Here is a 20386-nt window from a genome sequence, read left to right on the forward strand (position 1 = left end):
ATTAGTTTGCAACTGGAATTTCAGCTTATTAAGTGCAGGAAGACTCTCATTTATAATTGTTTTCTCCATTGTGATCATGTACTCAGTGTTTCATATTTGATAGATGAATACTATTATTTGTGTGTTTAAATAAGAATCTTAGAGCATGGGTCAGAACTGTTCAATTTATCCTTAATTTTTGTTTCCATTTTCTGACACAATCCCTCTTACCTTCCCTAGCCTAGCCACCCACTCCCCTGCCCACCTGTGGTCATGTCATTTAAAAAAAAAGAAAAAGATATAAAAGCAGCCAGCCATATGGAACTATTTCAAAGATATTTCAAAAGTTAAAATAGATTACATTTGCTGTAATCCACAGGACTATTAATTTCAGAAATCTAATAAGTTAGGTACATTATTTGTGGAGACCACACTGTCTTTGCTCTGTCTCCATAGCTAATAAATTTTTATTTTATTCATTTTATCTTTTAATTGAATCTGAATAGAGAGCTGTTGTTTCTGTGGCTTTCTGGAATGTTTTTTAAGGGTGGGAGTCACAGTGACATTTTTCCAGTGTTCTAAAGTTGGTGACTATTTGTAATACCATATCATACATTTTGGTAAACAGGTCCATTATAATCTTCCCTATCCTAATGGCTTTACCCCTGATAAGGCTTCCTCTTTCTACTTACTACCTGGTTCTCTCCTTTACACTTAGAATATGAATTAGTAGTATGACCTGTAGTCTCCATTTCCGTTTCACTTCTTAATTTGTTATATTAAGGTTTCTTTGCTCTCATTGTTCAACTCTCTTAGGTCAACAGTTATTATTTTTTAATGTTTATTTATTTTGAGGGAGTGGGGGAGGGGCAGAGAGAGGGAGGGAGAGAATCCCAAGCAGGCTCCTTGGTGTCAGTGCAGAGCCTGAGGCGGAGCTTGATCACATGAACCGTGAAATCAGGTCATTGGTTATTTTTTAAGCAAATGTACCTTTTCATACTTTGAATTTGACTGTTGCCATTTGCGGTTTTTATTACCTGCCATTTTTCCCCATTTGGTTTCTGGAATTTTGCTGTTTTGCCATGGAATAGAAGAAGTACAGGCTTGACATTTGACAGACTTGTTATTCTAGTTGATTATATTTTTATCTCAGGGTTATTTTAGTCTTTTGTTGAAACTTCTAGTGTGATTATGATGTATACATACATATGTATAGATATGCCTACAAACCCACACACACACACACACACACACACTCACACACACACATTTTAAAAGGTTTTAGGAGTTGTAAAAAGCCTCAGATCCATTGCTCTAAATGTCAGTACTATGATGTAAAATTGATAGGTTGGGGTAAATGTGAACCGACATGAGATTGTTTCATGAGAGATTTTAGGGTTTTGTTTTGTTTTATTTATTTAAGTAATCTCTGCACCTAGTGTGGGGCTTGAACTCATGACCCTGAGATCAAGAGTCCCATGCTCTTCCAACTGAGCCAGCCAGGTGCCCTGAGATTTTGTTTTTAATAACTACCTATTATGGTCTAGCTTGTTCCTTGTTATTTACTTATTTCCCTTAAAATTTGAAGTTAAAAAGCCATTCACATTCACTGTTGGTTCCACATTAAGTCCCTGGTTTTAGATGTTCACTGTATTTAGCTTTCCCTGGTATAATCTCCATATAGGTAGAGTACAGAGAGATGGATGAAAGCTTGGCCAACCTCTCAGAAGATGAATATTATTCAGAAGAAGAGAGAAATGCTAAAGCAGAGAAGGAAAAGAAGCTTCCCCCACCACCTCCTCAAGCCCCACCTGAGGAAGAAAATGAAAGCGAGCCTGAAGAACCATCTGGTGAGTAATAGTAACCAACCAGTTTTGTTTTATCCTGAAAATAAGAGTAAATGAGTTAAATCCTATTCTACAGTGTTATTTATGTCTTTATCTTTGGTTTATATTCTGATATTGGCCATGTGTGTCAGTAGTGCGTGTATGTATGTGTAAATATATATGCACGCACACATACATGCATACATACATATGTAGTTATACTGATACTTTGTGTGTGTGTGTACATATATAGAAGGAAAGTAAAAGATGGGGATGGAAGGATAGTGGCAGTATAAGGCACTCGGAAAGTTGGAGAAATAAACAATTAGAGAAAACATACAGAAAACCAAATCCAAAGAACCAAACCCCTCAGATTTATCTCTGATTAGAGTTTGTAGATAGAAGGGTTCAGAAATTACTCTGGTTAAATCACATATGTATCACATGGTTAGATACTTTCTGATTAAACCCTCAGAGTGGGGATCAGTTTTGAGAATATCCTAGTGAACAAATGTAAAAATGTATTATGAGGTCAAAAAGAAAAGGCCTAAGTGCCTGTTACCGTTTAGTATTGAGCCCTCCGATCAAAGGAATGGTAGAAGAAAAGGCTATGAAGAGATTCTAAACTCACACAGTCTTCTATGACAGTGGAAAGATTATTGGAGACTATAGTATTGGTTTCAGAGCTTCAAACATCTTTAAGGAATTCTCACTAACATCCCCTCAGATTGAATCCTACTGAGGATACCCAGAGCAAGTAGGGATACCCTTCTGGTTTGGATAAAGCAAACAAAAGTAGAGTCTTAATTTTTTGTATCTTCTGTCCTTAATGGCATTGCATTAATTCTTCTTGACTTTGAATTTTTACTAAGTTCTTCTTAAAATACATTTTATATTTCTGTAGCTCCAGGCCCATTTACCTCTTCAATTCTTGTGGTCCTGTATCTTTTAAAAATAGAATGTTTGTTTCAGATCTCATCTGCTATATCTTGCGTGACTTTCATAGGTACCCAGATACAGACATGTTTAATTTGAGAAGTTTTATCTTTTGTTTTAGTTTTTTTTCCCCCTCCTCTGTAATGTTACATAAATCACCACATGTTATTTGAAATAATAGGGTTATTACTGATGTATCACTTGAGAAAATTACAAGTCAGTTAAATTAATTTAGATTTAGAATTTATCAAACAGATTCTGGCCAAAACTCTCAAAAATTAAAGCTTGTAATTTTATAGTAATTATAATAAAAACACAGTTTGAGAACATTGAGAACAAGATGATTAGATTCTGGGTTCAGTTTATCTTAGGAATCAGATGGCTAAGAATGGCTTTCCCAAAACTTTCTTAAAATGACCTCTTGGGCACCTATTGGGAGTGGTATATTAACTCTGGAACTAGTGTCCCTGAGGCAAATGCAGCCTTCCCTGTACCTCAGAACGCCTCCTCTCTTTTTGTTGGTATTTTTTTTCTTTCTAGTCTTTTACATTTAGCTCTCTTCCTTTCTTCGTGTCGTTGCCTCCAGCTCCTCCCTTGATTCTCTACTCCTTTTTCTTCTGTATTCTTTGGTTCTTGCCTTTCTCTTCTTCTACCTTTGCTGTAGACTTTCTGGTGAGGTACTGGGGAAAAGTCTTTTGATATCTGTGATAGGTCAAGAGACTACTGATTTCTTGGTTCAAAAGCTCTAAGTATTCTTCAGTAGATGTATTTTAGATGCTGCCTCACCCTCTTTTTTTGTGTGACTGTCAGTGTCTCCAGTAAACAACTGACCTAAGTAGGTACCAAGTTAGTATATACTCTGAACATTTTAAACCTGGTATTGGTGTTTTCTTTTTCATGAAAGAGGTGTTTTATTTTGTTTTTTTAATTTGTTTTTCCATAAATGTCAGGCATTGTTGCCAAGAAGGAGATATCTTATTAAAGTGATCTAGGATTTGGGGAACTGTGTTTATGGTATTATGTTCTGGCTAAATTTTTATCCAGTGGTTTAGTTTAAATAAGTTATCTTAGTATTTGGGGGGAAAGTTAAAGTTTCTTAAGTTTAGAATATCTTCAGTGCTTAGAGATGTGTTGATAACAGCCAAAACTTGCAATATATTATTTGTGATTCTGAAAATAAAATTATTTTTCCTTTAAAACAACTTGAAATTTAAAAAAAATTTCTGGGGTGAATTAGGGAAGTACTTTCCCCAGTAAAGTAGTGGCAACTTACTGGCCTGTGTAATTTAGAATTAAATGGGGCCCTAATAGTGAATCATAAAATACTATCAGGTGAATTCAAGTATTTAGAAACTGTCCAGGGACTCCAGATCTCCTGTCTTATCAGAACTAGCTCTTTTCACTTGAGTTTTCATTCAAAAATTGAACAGAACCATTGTCATATGGGTATCTTAAGGTCTTTTGAGAGAAGATGTGGGTCTTGTGTTTTACCAAATCTTTTCTTCATCTCAGTCATTTTAGATGAGAAATTAATTTACTCTCTTTAAATATGTAAGTAAGGTTTGAATACGTTTCATTTTTACCAGCTTTTAAGTTTGTTTGGAAAATTTTGCTTTGCTTTCCACGATGTTGAGAATAAAATATTTTGTTAGCACAAGGTTTTGCAAAATCCGTTGGGTCAGATAATATTACTGGAGAAGATTCCTTTAGGAGAATTCTGAGAGGAGGCCAGAAGGGAAGGTTGGAGCCTTCATTACAAGGCTAAGAAATTTGAACTTGTCCTTTAAACACTGAGAGGATCTGGTCAGGGTGGCACTGAGATATTTTGTATTTTGAGTGAGAGGCGTTGTACAAAATACATTTTTTGGAAAAATCAATCTGATGTGCTCTATTAGAGTGAACTAAAGAGGTAAAGAGACTGGCTGGGAGAGATGATTTTGGTTGTTTTGATAATCGAGTTTAGTGAATTTTGGTCAATGGAAAAATCTCAATATCAAAGTTGAACTTTTATGGAAACGATGTTGGTTTTGTTGTTTGTTTGGATTTACGTAATTGGGAAGTTCTGTGTTGTGGCTTAAAAATTATTTTTATATTTGTTTGCTTTTGATGATAACTGAATGTGGCCTGTAGTCCTATGGTAGTCACATGAGTAAATAACGTATTTTTCATGCTAAGTATTGCTGCTTATATTTAAAATTAAAGTTTTCCTAAATGTTTCTGTGTATTTTTACATTTATACACTTCTGAATGTGTTTGTTTTAACAAATGATGGATTTATTTGGTTTCCTAGTACCTCATCTATCAAGATAAAGGTGTTTTTTAAAGTCATGCCAACTGAACCTGAAAATGTCCTTGGAATCGTGTGGTTATTAGTAATGTCAAATAATATGGGAACATCTATAAAATAGAGTAAAAATCTCAGTTGGTCTTTACTGGTTTCGATACCACTGTTAAAGTGGCCTTCTGTTAGTGAATTTTTTTTTTTTTTTTTTCCTTTCTTGGCTCAGTTGTTACCCTGTGTATGTTTGATTATTCCTCAAAGACGTTTTACTATATTAACTAATTTGTTAGCACTTAGCTTTTTAATTTTAATGCAAAAACATGATTTTTTTTTCTCCACTGCCTTTCAGCAGTTGAAAATTTTCAGAAAAGTCTTACTAGTAGTTTCTGAATTTAAATTTTGTGTTGGATGGCTGTTTAGGAACTCTGGTTTGGGAAGATATATTTCATTTTGGGTTAGAAATAGCTTAGTTGTATAAAGCTTAACACTTTCATGGAAGCTTGCTTTAAAACAATAAAATGAAATTTGAAATTGCTATTAAAATGCCTTTCTCAAGATGTTAAGTTAATGAATTTCTCAACAGAAATATCAGAAGTATGTTTAAAAATACATATATGTGGGGGAGCCTGGGTGGCTCAGTCGGTTAAGCGACTTCAGCTCAGGTCATGATCTCACGGTCCATGAGTTTGAGCCCCGCGTCAGGCTCTGTGCTGTCAGTTCAGAGCCTGGAGCTCCCTTCGGATTCTGTGTCTCCCTCTCTCTCTGCCCCTCCCCCACTCATGCTCTGTCTATCAAAAAATGAATAAATGTTAAAAAAAATTTTTTTTAATATATATATGTAAAAGCACATGCATATGTCTGTGTACCAGTTTTCCAGCCTCAGTGGTATGCAAATACTGTAATGAAGCTCAAAGGCTTACGTCAAATTATTGGTTCATTTTGTTAGATATAGTTATTAGATATGGTTAGCTGATTGATGACAGCTCTGTATTATAATCTATTTTATTGAATGACTGTAGGAAGAATCACTTTATCTCCTTGTTTATATTCTTTTAAGAACACATAATAACTCTTACAACAATGTAAATAAAAGAAAGTACCTGCCCTCTCTTCTGTCTTACATGGTAATTTTGGGGGTGTGTGTGTGGTGTGTGTTTGAAAGAGATGTGGGCTGTTTAACGTACAGAAATCATTGATGTGAAAGATTGGTATGACCAAAAAATTTTGTGGTTTTAATAATTTTGGGGCCCTTTTCATGTAATAGTCCTGTTGTCGGTTGAAAGAATATTTCACAAAATCACATGAAAGGAGATGCAACATAAATTAGTAAGAATACTAAATTATATAAAATATATAGAATATGTGTATGGGTAGAAAAGTTTAAAATCCAGTGAAGTTTGATCACAAATACTATTAAAATGAAAATATTTATGACAAAAGATTGATGACCAAATATTTTATGAATTGCTTATTCAGTATAGCAAAAAATCTAAAAGGTAGAATCTTTTGAACTGTCCTTTACAACTTAGTATAATAATAGAATTTGACCAGAGAAGAGCTGAAGATGGATTTGCTTACTTCAAAAGAAAAAAAAGGGCGCCTGGTGGCTCAGTCGGTTGGGTGTCCAACTTCGTCTCAGGTAGTGATCTCATGGCTCGTGGTTTCGAGCCCCGCGTCGGGCTCTGTGCTGACAGCTCGGAGCCTGGAGCCTGCTTCGGATTCTGTGTCTCCCTCTCTCTCTGCCCCTCCCCCGCTCACCCTCTGTCTCTCTCTCTCTCTCTCCAAAAATGAATAAATGTTAAAAAAAAATTTTGGGGGGGCGCCTGGGTGGCTCACTCGGTTAAGCGTCCGACTTCGGCTCAGGTCATGATCTCACGGTCAGTGAGTTCAAGCCCCGCGTCCGGCTCTGTGCTGACAGCTCGGAGCCTGGAGCCTGCTTCAGATTCTGTGTCTCCCTCTCTCTCTGACCCTCCCCCCGTTCATGCTCTGTCTCTGTCTCAAAAATAAATAAACATTAAAAAAAAAATTTTTTTTTTTTAATTTTTTTTAGAGGAAAAAAAATAAACGGTGGCCTAATACTTAAGTAACAGTCCTTATATTTTCATAGTTCTTTGTTCTTAGGTGCTGTGAGGCAGTCATACTGAGGTATTCAGTAAAGTCCTGGGTTTGGCGGCATGGCTAGTTACGGTCAGAGTTTGGTGAATAATTTTATCATGCCATAATTATTTTCAAGTGGCTTATCCCAGGCTTTTCTCTCTGATTTCTCTTGTTGTACTTTCAGGTGCAATCAGAGAGCAGGTGTAACTTGAAAATGGACTCGGATTACCTCCACAGGGAGAATTACAGAATTCTGTTACAACCCCATACCCAGCAGGAGACCCTCTTTTGTAGATCTACTAGAAGTTGTTGGGAAATTCATTCCTAACAGGATTGTTTATGTTGCCATTTTGGCCTGCTAGTGTCAAATAAGTGCCTGAAATCATTTTATTTCTCCTTATATGAAATATGATGCATACATTTAGAAAGGAGACCTAGGATTACTTTTCTTGCCCCCCCCCCTTTTTTGTATAGCATCATTTCAGTGTTCTGATTTGGAACTGTGCTTCAGAATAATTTACTGGAGGACTGAGAAAAAAGCGCAGATTAATTCAAAATTTTTATATTTTGAGAGATAACATTTGGACCAAGCTACATATTTTACTATGCAATACATGGTCCCCACTCTCAGATGATTTATAGCCTAGCAGAGATACAGATGTGTACATAAATCTGTAACAAAAGGTAAAATGAACCTGAAATATTAAATTTTAGTATAAAAATTTGGAGGAACTTGGAAAAAGAGTGGGACGAAAGTAAGTCTTCCTAAATTTTTGGCTTACTGGGAGAATTATTTTTAAAAATAGTGTGGAAGTGAAAAAAAAATTTTTTTTAAAGATTTTATTTTTAAGCAATCTCTACACCAGTCTTGAACTCACAACCTCAAAATCGAGAGTCACCTGCTCCACCAGCTAAGCCCAATGCCCTGGAAGGGAATTTTTTTTTTTTTTCCCCTTAAAGAAGACAGATGGCTCCCTTACTCTTTATTTTTATTTATTTATTTTTTTAATTTGAGAGAGAGTGCAAGCTGGGGAGAGGGGCAGAGGGAGAGAAAAAGAATCCCAAGCAGGGATGGGGCTCGATCTCCCAAACTGAGATCATGACCTGAACTGAAATTAAGACTCGGACTCTCAATCAACTGAGCCACCCAGGCGCCCCTGGACAGGAAATTTAAAGAAAAGAAAAGAAAAGAAAAAGTGGAGACATTTTCTACGCAAAGTAAGATTGCCCCAATCTTGGCAGTTCCTCATTGACTTTATTATACAACCGTTAATTGTAAAACTACAGTGCTTTGTTCCTGGCATGGTGCTGGGTTCTGAGGGTGCAGCGCTGAAGACTAGGTCTTTCTGCAAAGAATTCATAGTCCTCTTTAGGGTTACAAATTTAATAACTGGCTACAATGAAGAAACAATATGATAAAAGTGTATTCAAAGTACGGTGAGAACCCAGAAGTTGTTTTTATTTTTTTTTTTTTTTTTTTTTTTTTTTTTTTTTTTTTTTTTTTTTTTTTAAATTTTTTTTTTAACGTTTATTTATCTTTGAGACAGAGAGAGACAAAGCATGAAGGGGGAGGGTCAGAGAGAGGGAGACACAGAATGTGAAACAGGCTCCAGGCTCTGAGCGGTCAGCACAGAGCCCGACGCGGGGCTCGAACTCACGGACCGCGAGATCATGACCTGGGCCGAAGTCGGCCGCTTAACCGACTGAGCCACCCAGGCGCCCCCCCAGAAGTTGTTTTTAAATGTTTTTCCCCAAATTGGATTTTGGAAGTTTTACATGAAATGTGAAGGAACTAGGCTTTTATGAAGCAGTTGAGATCCTTGATTCTTTTTTTTTTTTTAATTTTTTTTTTAACGTTTATTTATCTTTGAGACAGAGAGAGACAGAGCATGAACGGGGAAGGGGCAGAGAGAGAGGAGACACAGAATCCGAAGCAGGCTCCAGGCTCTGAGCCGTCAGCTCAGAGCCCGACGCAGGGCTCGACACAGGGCTCGAACTCACAGACCGTGAGATCGTGACCTGAGTTGAAGTCGGACGCTTAACCGACTGAGCCACCCAGGCGCCCCTGAGATCCTTGATTCTTAACTGTTAACTGCTTTTGGCCAAAACCACTGAATCAAATGCTACCAGTTTTAGGTTCAGTCTTTGACAGATTGAGCTGCTTTTAATGATTTCATTTCACTGATTGATTAGGTTTTTTTTTTTTTTTTTAATTAAGGCAAATTAGTAATTTGTTTAGCTGAGCAACTTTACTTTTATAATTTCCTTTCTTTTTGCTACCATCCTTTTTTGGTCTGCTCATGATATAATAGAACAGATACTTTGTCTATGAGGATTTTCTCATCTGCAAAATGGGACTTGATACGAGAGATCAAAGGAGAAAATATAAATTCCACTTTTGTGTACAAACATCTTGTATTTATTAAACACGGACTTGAACTAGGAATAGGGTTAACAAATGTTAACATTTTGCAGTATTTGCTAATTACGGTGGCCTCAAACATTTGAAGATAGGGTTGTGTTTTTTTCCTTTTTTTTTTGGCATCTTCTGATGTGAAGATAGAAGAACACATATGATTAATTAATGCCTAAGAAGTCAAATCTCCCTGTAGCAGTGTAGACGCAAATCATACTGAGGTTGGGAAGAGCCTCTGATTGTGGTTTGGGAAGATACAAGATAGCCAGCATTCTGAGAAATTTATTTGAGCAGGAAAAAGGTATTCTCTTGTTGAAATTAATTCATGGTTATCAGTTGAGAAAAGTTATTACAGTTCTTTTAATAGCAGGTCCAGGGTAGAATTCACTATTGGCCTTTTTAGAAATAGGTGAGGAATACCTACCTGGCTGGCTTGGTGAGAAGAGCATGTGACTCTTGATCTTGGAGTCCTGAATCCAAGCCCCACGTTGAGCGTAGAGATTGCTTACATACATAAACTTAAAACAAACAAACAGGTGAATAACTAGAAAAGTAAGCTTTGTTGTTAACTACTCAAATTCACATTAAGCTTGGTAGTCGAGCAACATAACATAGCATCTAAATTGTAAACTTTCTTTGGAACATTTTGAAAACTGAACTATAAGCCAAGATTTTACAACAAAATAGGTGAGGAAAATCCCTACTATGGAATGTGGAGGGAAATAGCATATGAAAAAGTCCATTCTTTCCTTTGGCTTCTAAAAGCTTTGCTTTCCTTTTTAGCTTATAGGGCTTTTATTTTGTATAGGATTTCTGGTACTGAGGTTTCTCACTTCTACTCCAATGTTAAAAAGTCTTCAGGTGTAGATCAGCAGTGCTACTGCTCCTCCAATGGTAAAGGGAGAAAATTTTAGGCAGGTTCCTACCTTAAGCAGCACCCTTTTCCTGCTTTCTGGGCCTTAATGACAGTATAACACTAGGATTGCTGTTCTAGTTGGAACCCATAGATTTCATTCTGGATAATTTTGTTGGAGAGTATTGATCAATGTTAGCTGTGTTAACTGCCTATGATGTGCTTCAAAGGAATGCCTGAGGCTTTCCCTTTAGACCAGTTTCATCTATCTCAGGGAACCCAATTCACTTGCCTTTGCATTTCTTTGAACTGCTGTAGATCATTTATTCTGTCCAGAATCATAGTCAAAAAGTTAGGAAAGGGATGCATTAAGAGCAGTGTATTTGAGGTTATTTTTAAAGCCACCTTTCACTATGGAGAGGACTGGAAGGCAGCAGGAAGTGGTTATAGTCACCAATAACTCGCTACCTTTCAATTATTTAAAAAAAATTTTTTGAAACTGTGACTTTCCTTATGAGATTAGTCATACATTTAAAACTGCTTCAAATTCTCTGACCCTATTGTTACCCCCATGCTATTTTAAGATTTTTTTTAGGGGCGCCTGGGTGGCTCAGTTGGTTAAGCGTCCAACTTCAGCACAGGTCATGATCTTTCTGTTTGTGAGTTCAAGCCCCGCATTGGGCTCTGTGCTGACAGCTCAGAGCCTGGAGCCTGCTTCAGATTCTGTGTCTCCCTCTGTCTCTGTTCCTCCCCCACTCATACTCTGTCTCTGTCTCGCTCTCAAAAATGAATAAAAACATTAAAAAATGTTTTTTAATATTTAAAGTGTCCCCTCTCTTTCTGTCCCTCCCTTCACCCCCTCGTGCTCTGTCTTTCTCTCAAAAATAAACATTAAAAAAAATTTTTTTAAGACTTTAAAGTTTTAGTCCTAAAGTTCTAGTCTTTAATTACTTTAAAGACTGAGTAATTAAGTAAAAAAATATTTCCGTTTAATTTTACCTAAATTTTCCCTAAATTTTGCATTTGGTCCACTGCATTACTACTCCTGACTTAAAAGAGCTTGGAGCCATCTTGAAAGTCCCTTATCCGTTTTATCAAGTCTGTTGTAAAGTCATGTAACTTCCTGTGCATAGCTTCTTTGACTTGTTATTGTTATGCCCTATCCACTTTCATTGTCATCTTTTTATTCTAGTGAATTTCACTTGATATCTAACTTAATCGGCCTTTCAATTGGATCTCCTTTGTGTAGGTCACCTTTTTTCCTGTAATCCATCTGGTACAAAGTGACCGGATTAGTTTAATTAAAGTATCACTTGTTTTGCTGTTTTCTGTGACAGGTCGTACAGTTACCCCATTATTAAGATCAAGTTTAGGTTTTGTCACTGAGGGTGGCCCCTTTTACCTATCCTGCTCTCCCACTTCTGTAAGTACTGTGTCATTCTATACCATGTCTGTGCTTTTCTCCTTGCTTTTATAAGTGTTCTAGACCATATTGGTGGTTTGACTGCCTCCCAGTATATCCAGACCTCTGTGGATTTATTGACAAAAGCTTCCCTGATTCCTCATCTGTATTAGCCTCTTGTTTCCCTTTTTTTAAAAAAAAGTTTCTTGGGGCGCCTGGGTGGCTCAGTCGGTTAAGCGTCCGACTTCGGCTCAGATCATGATCTCATGGTTTGTGAGTTGGAGCCCTGCATCAGGCTCTGCGCTGACAGTTCAGAGCCTGGAGCCTGCTTTGGGGTCTGTGTATGTCTCTCTCTCTGCTCCTCCCCTGCTTGCACTCTGTCTGCCTGTCTGTCTCTCTTTCTCTCTCTGAAAAATAAACAAACATAAAAAAATAAAATTTAAAAAAGTTTCTTTGTGGATATTTTTTTTTTATCTTTCCCCAGGTAGATTATAAGCCCTTTGAAAGTAAGTATTTAACCTGTTCCACTTTCTATTTGTGCTTGGCAGTTTTGAGATAGGTATTTGGTAAACATTGAATTAGTGAAATTATTAAAATATAAACTGAGGTGTTAATAAGAGCAGAAACTTATGTCTTTTTTTTTTTAATTTTTTTTTTTCAACATTTATTTATTTTTGGGACAGAGAGAGACAGAGCATGAATGGGGGAGGGGCAGAGAGAGAGGGAGACACAGAATCGGAAACTGGCTCCAGGCTCTGAGCCATCAGCCCAGAGCCTGACGCGGGGCTCGAACTCCCGGACCGCGAGATCGTGACCTGGCTGAAGTCGGACGCTTAACCGACTGCGCCACCCAGGCGCCCCGAAACTTATGTCTTTAAAGATGTTTTAAACTTTAAAGATTTTTCCCCCTCTGCTAACGTGTCAGGTTTGATTGAAAACAAGAGCTTGGCAGTCACTTTGTTCTGTAAATTTGGTAAATTTTTGATTAAATAAATTTTATTTTTTTTTTTTTTAAATTTTTTTTTTTTTCCAACGTTTATTTATCTTTGGGACAGAGAGAGACAGAGCATGAACGGGGGAGGGGCAGAGAGAGAGGGAGACACAGAATCGGAAACAGGCTCCAGGCTCTGAGCCATCAGCCCAGAGCCCGACGCGGGGCTCGAACTCACGGACCGCGAGATCGTGACCTGGCTGAAGTCGGACGCTTAACCGACTGCGCCACCCAGGCGCCCCTAAATAAATTTTAATAAATTGTTGTGTGTTTTTTTTTTTTGTTTGTTTAAAAATTATTGCTTCCCAGAAGAGTTAGGAATTTCTCAAATTGTGTACAAAGTTATCAACATGAATATGATTTCAAGAAACTAAATAGTCACGGGGTGCCTGGGTGGCTCAGTGGGTTGAGCGTCTGACTTCGGCTCAGGTTGTGGTCTTGCACTCTGTGAGTTAGAGCCCCATGTCTGGCTCTGTGCTGACCACTCAGAGCCTGGAGCCTGCTTTGGATTCTGCCCCTTCCCCGCTCATTCTTTGTCTCTCAAAAATAAATAAGCATTAACAAGAAACTAAATAGTCACAGTGTGAGTCTGTTGGTCAGTATGTACCTGAGAACAACACGTCGGTGATCCTGCCCTTCTTGTTGTCAGATAAAAAATACTTGTAAGTCATCTTAGATTTCCTTTTAAGATATTGGCAGAATGGTCTCTTGGGAATCTGAATCGAGACTATAACTACAATGCTTCACTGTTCTTCAAGAATAACCTAACAGGTCTGTAGAAGGTTTATTGGAGGGCAACCGAAGAGCTGCTATGTAAGATAAATCAAAAAGATTTTATCTTCAATTTGTAGAAGATATACACAAATACAGGTCTTAAGGGTCTCCCTTAAACTTGAGTGTGTGTGTGTGTGTGTGTGTGTGTGTGTGTGTGTGTGTAGTGAGAATGAAAACAAAAGGAGGTCTCCACAGTAGTGCCACAATCAAGGTGATAGGAAAAAGTTGCTTTTGTATATTTTCATTTTCTATTTTGAGTTTGAGCTCATGGAAGATAACAACTATACTTGCCTGCTGTTCCATGTCCTTTTGCAGCAGAGTCCTAGGACAGAAGGACCCAAAGAGCAAATGATATGGCATTTTATATGTTCTAATCAGAGACAATCCTGGATGGAAAGTTAGCTGCAAATATTTGTGTGTGTGTGGTTTTTAAGAAAATGATGGAAGAATTGGTCTATAATATCACTAATAAAGATGATGCTGTTATCATCTGTCTTTGGAGAAGTAGGCACCCTCCAAATACTCATGACTGCGTTATGATTAGAAAATAGCAACCTCCTCTTCTGAACCTTCATCAAGTCAAATGATATATTGTTCCTTTACTTAATGTTAAGCACTTATTTTGTTTTTCATAATTTCTTACATGTTTATATCGCCTGTTTGGTTTTGCTCTATTTCTTTGCTTATGCAATGCTTTGGAGTTTCTTTTTTGACTTTCTGCTGTTAAGAGACATCCCTTTAAAAAAAATCTTCCCAGGGTATTGAATATTTTTCATATTACTCCTATATATTTTTATCAACTAACAGTATATGAATTTTGTTCCTTTTTTCAAAAGCAGAAGACAAAAAAGACTTCCCTGCCTTGTTATAAAAGAGCAATCTTGTTAACCTTTTGAGCACATAAGTCAGGCTTAAGAAATCTGTTTCTATTAAATACCATTGACAGAAAACAGTCAAGAGCTACCTGCAGGTTAAAATAATTTAGCATTCTGTATGACATGTAGCGGGGGAAGAAGGAAAATGATAGAAATGGGAAGGATAAAATAATTCAGACTTAATGGCTAGCATGAAAGTGGTTTTTGTTTTATTTATTTTTAGAAATGGTGAGATGCCTTTGTGACAAGAGACTGTTGCTTTTATTCTTTGCCAAGCTGGGAACGTAATTTGAGAGAGAGGAGCTATATTGTTCCTGATGCTTAAATGTTTCTTGGAAACTGTATTTATTTTATTGTGTTGAGCCCGCCCCCTTGAGTCAGTCTTTTGATCTAGTGGGTTCTGTTTGGAAGAGTTTCTTTAAAAAAACTCTGAAAGATTTTTTATGAATAAATTTAGAAGTAATTAAGAGTGAGTATTTTTTATTTAGACTTTAAAAATTTTAACATAGGGCCTGCATTTTCAAGATGTTTGCAGATTGGATTTTGTAACTGGAGTCATCTCTTCATAATTATATGCCCTTTTTTAAAGGCTGTAAACAACAAATCCTATACCTTGTGCCTTGTATGAGAACCATAACCTTCTAGAACCTAAAGGGCCTGTCAGGAGTATAGTGAGATAGCTTTAGAATGAGATTCTATTCTACCTTAACAGCAGAGCGTATACCTTCTAGCAACATATTCTAATGTCAGGAATCATTCCTATCTAAACACTTTGGTATACATGAAGATAGAGATGTCATTTTCACTTTCCTGTTCCCCTTTAATTCAAATGGTAGATAATCAATCTTTCTTGTTGAGATTCTTTTAAAATAAACTATTTATTGAAGCTTGTCCAGTTTTAGATCACTGGAGAGTGTTTTCATATCTTTCAAAGATCATGCTGTAGTTTCCCCATAATGTACCAGGTAGACAGAAGCTTAAGAAGATCATAGCATCTGTTTTGGTGATAGATTTTGGAAGAGTCCGGAAGATCATCTATCCTGACTTTGATTGAACTTTCAAGCTGTGATACTTTTCTTGAAGTTTTCTATATATTAGTCAATGAGGAAAATTTCTTAGGCTTACTGTGTAGCTTGAGGTAGGAGACCCCCTCCCTACCATATCTCCCCCTACCCCCCCACTGTGTGTGTCTATCTAGTTGACTTGGCATATGACTGCAGGGTGTCTTGTGGTACAGTTGAAAGTTTTACTAAGGAGGCCTGGCATATTCAGATCTAGCACTGTCTAGCATGCTTAGTAAATGAAACTTGTTTTGGAGCTGAGTCTTTAAAGTTCTTTGAAGTCAAAGGGAGAATTTTTCATTAAAACTATAAGTCTTGGGACACCTGAGTGGCTCAGTTGGTCAAGCGTCCAACTCTTGATCTCAGCTCAGGTCTTGATCTCAGGGTCATGAGTTCAGGCCCCACTTTGGGCTCCATGCTGGGCGTGAAGCCTACTTAAAAATACATAAATAAAATTGTAAGTCTTGTCATTTTATGTATATTCTTTTTGGATAGAAAGGTGAAGATAAAGAGATTGAGCAGATGCTGAATTGCTGCAGCTCTAGACCCTAGAGCCCTGCCACACCTACCACTCTTAGCATAGCAACAAGTAGTAAAAGACATCTGGAATCCTTTTTTCCCCCAATCCATGCTGGACTGACAGGAAGGATTTAGTGATTAGAAATACTATGTACTTTGTTCTCCTACTTTTCAACAAGAATCAGTGTGTACAGTTGAAATTTTCTGACCAGAATTTGGAAGACTATGATGTGATTCCCTGGGCCTGATTTGAGAAGAAGGAGCTCTCTTGAATATGGGTTTACTAGTTGGTGGTGAATTTGTGAGTCGCCAACTATTAGGCCTTTATGTCCAGATATTATCTTAATTTATGGAGTAAGGTCCCTGAGTTCTCCTCTTTCCTTCCACAGGGCAAGCAGGAGGACTTCAAGACGACAGTTCTGGAGGGTATGGAGACGGCCAAGCATCAGGTGAGGGTGGCATTAGATGCTTGCCACTTAGTAGCAAGAGCCGCCAAGTCAGGGATTGATGCTTGCAAGAGTTTTTGGCTATGGTATCCACATTTTAGCCAGAAGCACAGGGGAAATTTAACTCGCAGGACAGAGTAGTAGAATAGGAGAGTGTAGCCAGAACAAAGGCAAGCAAAACCTTTTGAAGTCCTCAGGCCGATCTCAGCCCTCCACTCTTCATGTTTTTGAGGAGATGGCAGGTACTTTTCTCCCCAGCAGCTTTTATAGTAACAGTAAACATACAAAACAGAATCATGGGACCTTTAAAAAGAAATATAGCTGAACACACAGAGAAGAGGAGCCATAGGCCAAAAGCCTTCCAAAAAAAAAAAAAAAAAAAAAATAGGACGGAAAGGCATTCTAGGACTAGTCAGATGAATTATGCAGGTAAGGGACTTTTCAGAAATGGTTGTTAGATAGTATTGGGTACATTTTTTTCAGTTAACATTGCATAATTATTTTGTAGTGTAAACATTTTGTCACATGAAAATTAGTCATTTTTTTAAAAGTCTGCTCAAAATGCTCTTTCTTTTCAGACCAAACTATGAGATTTTTACTTGTAGGAAAAAGTAAAAGGTTAAATGATTTATAGGGCCCATCTGGAGCCATTAAAGTTTGTTCCAGGAATCCAAAGTAGTATGTCTGGATTTCATCCTTTGCCCAGGATGTTTTTGTGTGGTTCAATGCTCAAAACTGACTGATACATGTATATACATTACGATAGAACTGGAATAGGTGTTACTTCACTTTTGGAGTTTGTCACTTTTCAACTGTTAAGTCTACCTTAAAATTATTTGTATTTTGCAGTTTGTGTACACCAGGTCTAGGAAATATTTGTATTTTACTCTCTTGGGTCAAAATTCACTGTTAATGCAGCAATTAGTACTTAGGGGATCCAGAATGTTAGAGGTAGACTTGTTTCAGTGCTGTCCCAAGGATTGGAGGTTGATAATCAGTACATGGTTATTTTAGAGGAGTTAAAATCCTCATTCAGAGTATCTGTGGCAGATAAACCTTTTAAGAATGCTCTTTATTAAATGATGCACAATTGGATCTTCCATGGAACTGTTGAGGATCAGGGATAGCCTTTAGAGCTTTAATCTTGAAGAAATAAATTGAGTTTTCTTGTTGCTTTTTGTTTTAACGTGAGTAAATTTACTCTTTTGCTTTAGTAAATAATATGTTGTATTGCTGAAAGTAAAAACAGACTTTCATATAAAACTGTGGTGCTTCTGACTTACTGTTTAGTAGAACATGATTTTTTTACAGTGTTTCCAAGAGTGGTGGTGACTATTCTAAACCCTTCAAGATCTCTCTTCAGATCTTTGCCATATTCAGAAGCATGCATTTGTAAGATGATCAGTTAGAAGCATGTGCTTGTAAGCGATCAACATTCTTTTTTTTTTTTTAAATAAAGCCAAATGACCCTCATGAGTATCTTGGGACCAGGATCATATCTTGACTTTTATAAATCCACATCAAGTTGGTGTATACATCGTAAATCTTAAAAGTTAAGGGAACTTGAGGTCATTTTCTCTAACTTCCTGCAGTCAAACAGATATTGTAGCCACCCATTTTATGGATGAGGACTTGAAACAGTTAAATGGTATGACCAAGGATACACAAACACTTGGAGGAGTGAGAGAACCCAGAGATCTTCTTTCTTATGCATAGACTAGTCCTTATATCCTCCCTCATAGAATCATTTAAAGTGTGCGTTTACCCTAAAAACAAAAAATCTAAAGCATAAGAAATTATATGATTCTCCTCTTTTTCTTTCCTCTACCCCTATTCTTTATTTTTAAACTATTATAGGACTGAATATGGTACATCTAGAGTTTACTAATTTAAGTAGTCTTTTGTATGAGGATTCTTGTGAGACTTTTGTTTTCCCTCTTCAACTAGAAATCTAGTTAATTTATCTACCTCGTGAAAAAGAAATGAAAGCTAGTAACTTTTATGGAGGCCTTCTTTTCTTTTAAGTGTTATATCTCTGTTACCTTATTCTACTCAAGGTGCTACTTATATGTCAGAATCAGGGAGGAAATGATTTCATGGAATAGAGTGTCTATATCCTCACCTTCCTCCCGCCCCTTTCTGCTTCTCTAATCTACCCAAAAAGGTCTTTATATTCCCTTAAATATTTTATGACTTTTAACTATGTTTTCAGAGAAAGTGTGAGCCTGTCAGACCATTAGAAAGGCATTTCTGCTTTAGCATGACTGCATTTTGAAAGGTGATGCTGGAATTTCCTGTGTGAAATTGAGAGAAAGGAATTGAACTGAGGGGCAAGATTGATATGTAGGCAGCCTTGAAGCTTTAAAAAAATTAGGATAGCATCTTTGAAACATTCTAAATTTCCGGAATACCAGATTCTGTTAAGAGCACACAAACACTAAGTGTAAATTAGGGCTGAATTATATGTACTACCGGTACTTTTTAATAAGGATATTATTAAAGTCAATTGTATTCTTTAAGGTTTTTCCTTCAAAAGGTGATACTTATGAGTTACATTATCCAGAGTGGTCTGTTAGTTCATTTTGGAAATATCCTATTAAAAGAGTGCTTTACTTAGCTTTTGAACAGCGTAGGTTCCAAGTTAACCTATTTTTTGATTCTTTGATAAAAGGTTAGAATTTTATGTTATACAATTTTCACTTTTATATTGATAGTGGTCTTCCTTCCTTGAAATAATAGTCTTCATCCCTAAAAACCAAGAGGAAGAAAATAATTACAGAGTAGAGACTTTTTTGTTTTTAAAAATTGACAAAGTATTTAAGAATAACTGGGTGTTTTGGATGTTATGTAGAAGAGAGAAATGGAGAAGAATATTACTCCACACATATATTAGTGTCACAACTTTTGGCTTCTTTAATTCCTTTTGATAATCATTTGGTATTTGATTTAAAGGCACTTTTTTTTTTTTAATGTTTGTTTATTTTAGAGAGAGAGCAAGCAGGGGCAGGGCACAGAGAGGGGGAGACAGAGGATCTGAAGCACATTCTACACTGTCAGCATAGAGCCCAGTGCAGGGCTTGATCCCACGAACAATGAGATCATGACCTGAGCTGAAGTCGGACGCTTACTGACTAAGCCACCTAGGTACCCCTAAAGATACTTCTAAAACTGCCACATGACTTATGTAAATTAAAAAAAAAATTATTCATTTTTGAGAGACAGAAAGCGAGTAAGGGAGGGGCAGAGAGAGAGGGAGACACAGAATCTGAAGCAGGCTCCAGGCTCTGAGCTGTCAGCACAGAACCCCAGGTAGGGCTCAAACTCATGGAGCCACGAGATCGTGACCTGAGCCAAAGTCAGATGCTTAACTAACTGAGCCACTTAGGCGCCCCTAAATTTTTTAAATTGTTACATATTCTCAAGATTCTCAAAGTTAGCCAACTATTTTAGAGTGATTTTTGACATACAAGCACTTGGAATGAGGAGCCAAGTATCATAAAATTTAGTGTTTTTCCCTATGTGGTTTTTTGACTGACAGTAATATTTTGCAGTAGGATTACTGTTCAGTGATGACTTAATAAGCATGTAGAAATTAGTATTGCTAAAAAAGAAAACTACCCATTTTGGGGAGGAAGAAGTACGGTTTGTAGAGTTCGTTGGTTTTCATGTTAATCGTATACACTTATGAAGGTAACCTATTTTAAGAGATATTTGTTCTGAGTACTCAGGATTATTGTGTAGATAATGCCCATTATAATGAGACATGTTTTTGGTCTTGGTTTTAATTTTTGTTTATTTTGATTGGGTGGTAGGTGACTAGGGACATCAAAGCTATATATAGTTTTAGAAAATTTCACATTACTGAAATAACCTATATCCCTGATAGCCAGCCTTTTTTTTTCTTGCCTTAATTTCATGTTCTACCCTCAG

General features: G+C 36.9%; 1 protein-coding gene across 4 annotated transcripts in view; it reads left to right on the plus strand.

The window, feature by feature from the left end:
• The window catches only part of KDM1A (lysine demethylase 1A), a 63032-nt gene that overhangs the window by 7388 nt on the left and 35258 nt on the right, over positions 1 to 20386 (plus strand). For 2 of the 4 annotated variants that reach the window (XM_043574064.1, XM_043574066.1), the window contains exons 2-3: positions 1664 to 1829; positions 16400 to 16459. In XM_043574064.1, coding sequence (XP_043429999.1) covers positions 1664 to 1829; positions 16400 to 16459 — 226 coding nt within the window. The remainder of the gene's footprint in view (positions 1 to 1663; positions 1830 to 16399; positions 16460 to 20386) is intronic. The other 2 variants (XM_043574067.1, XM_043574068.1) reach the window with 1 other exon arrangement.

This window comes from Prionailurus bengalensis, chromosome C1 (assembly GCF_016509475.1).
Source record: "Prionailurus bengalensis isolate Pbe53 chromosome C1, Fcat_Pben_1.1_paternal_pri, whole genome shotgun sequence".
NCBI classification, from domain to species: domain Eukaryota; kingdom Metazoa; phylum Chordata; class Mammalia; order Carnivora; family Felidae; genus Prionailurus; species Prionailurus bengalensis.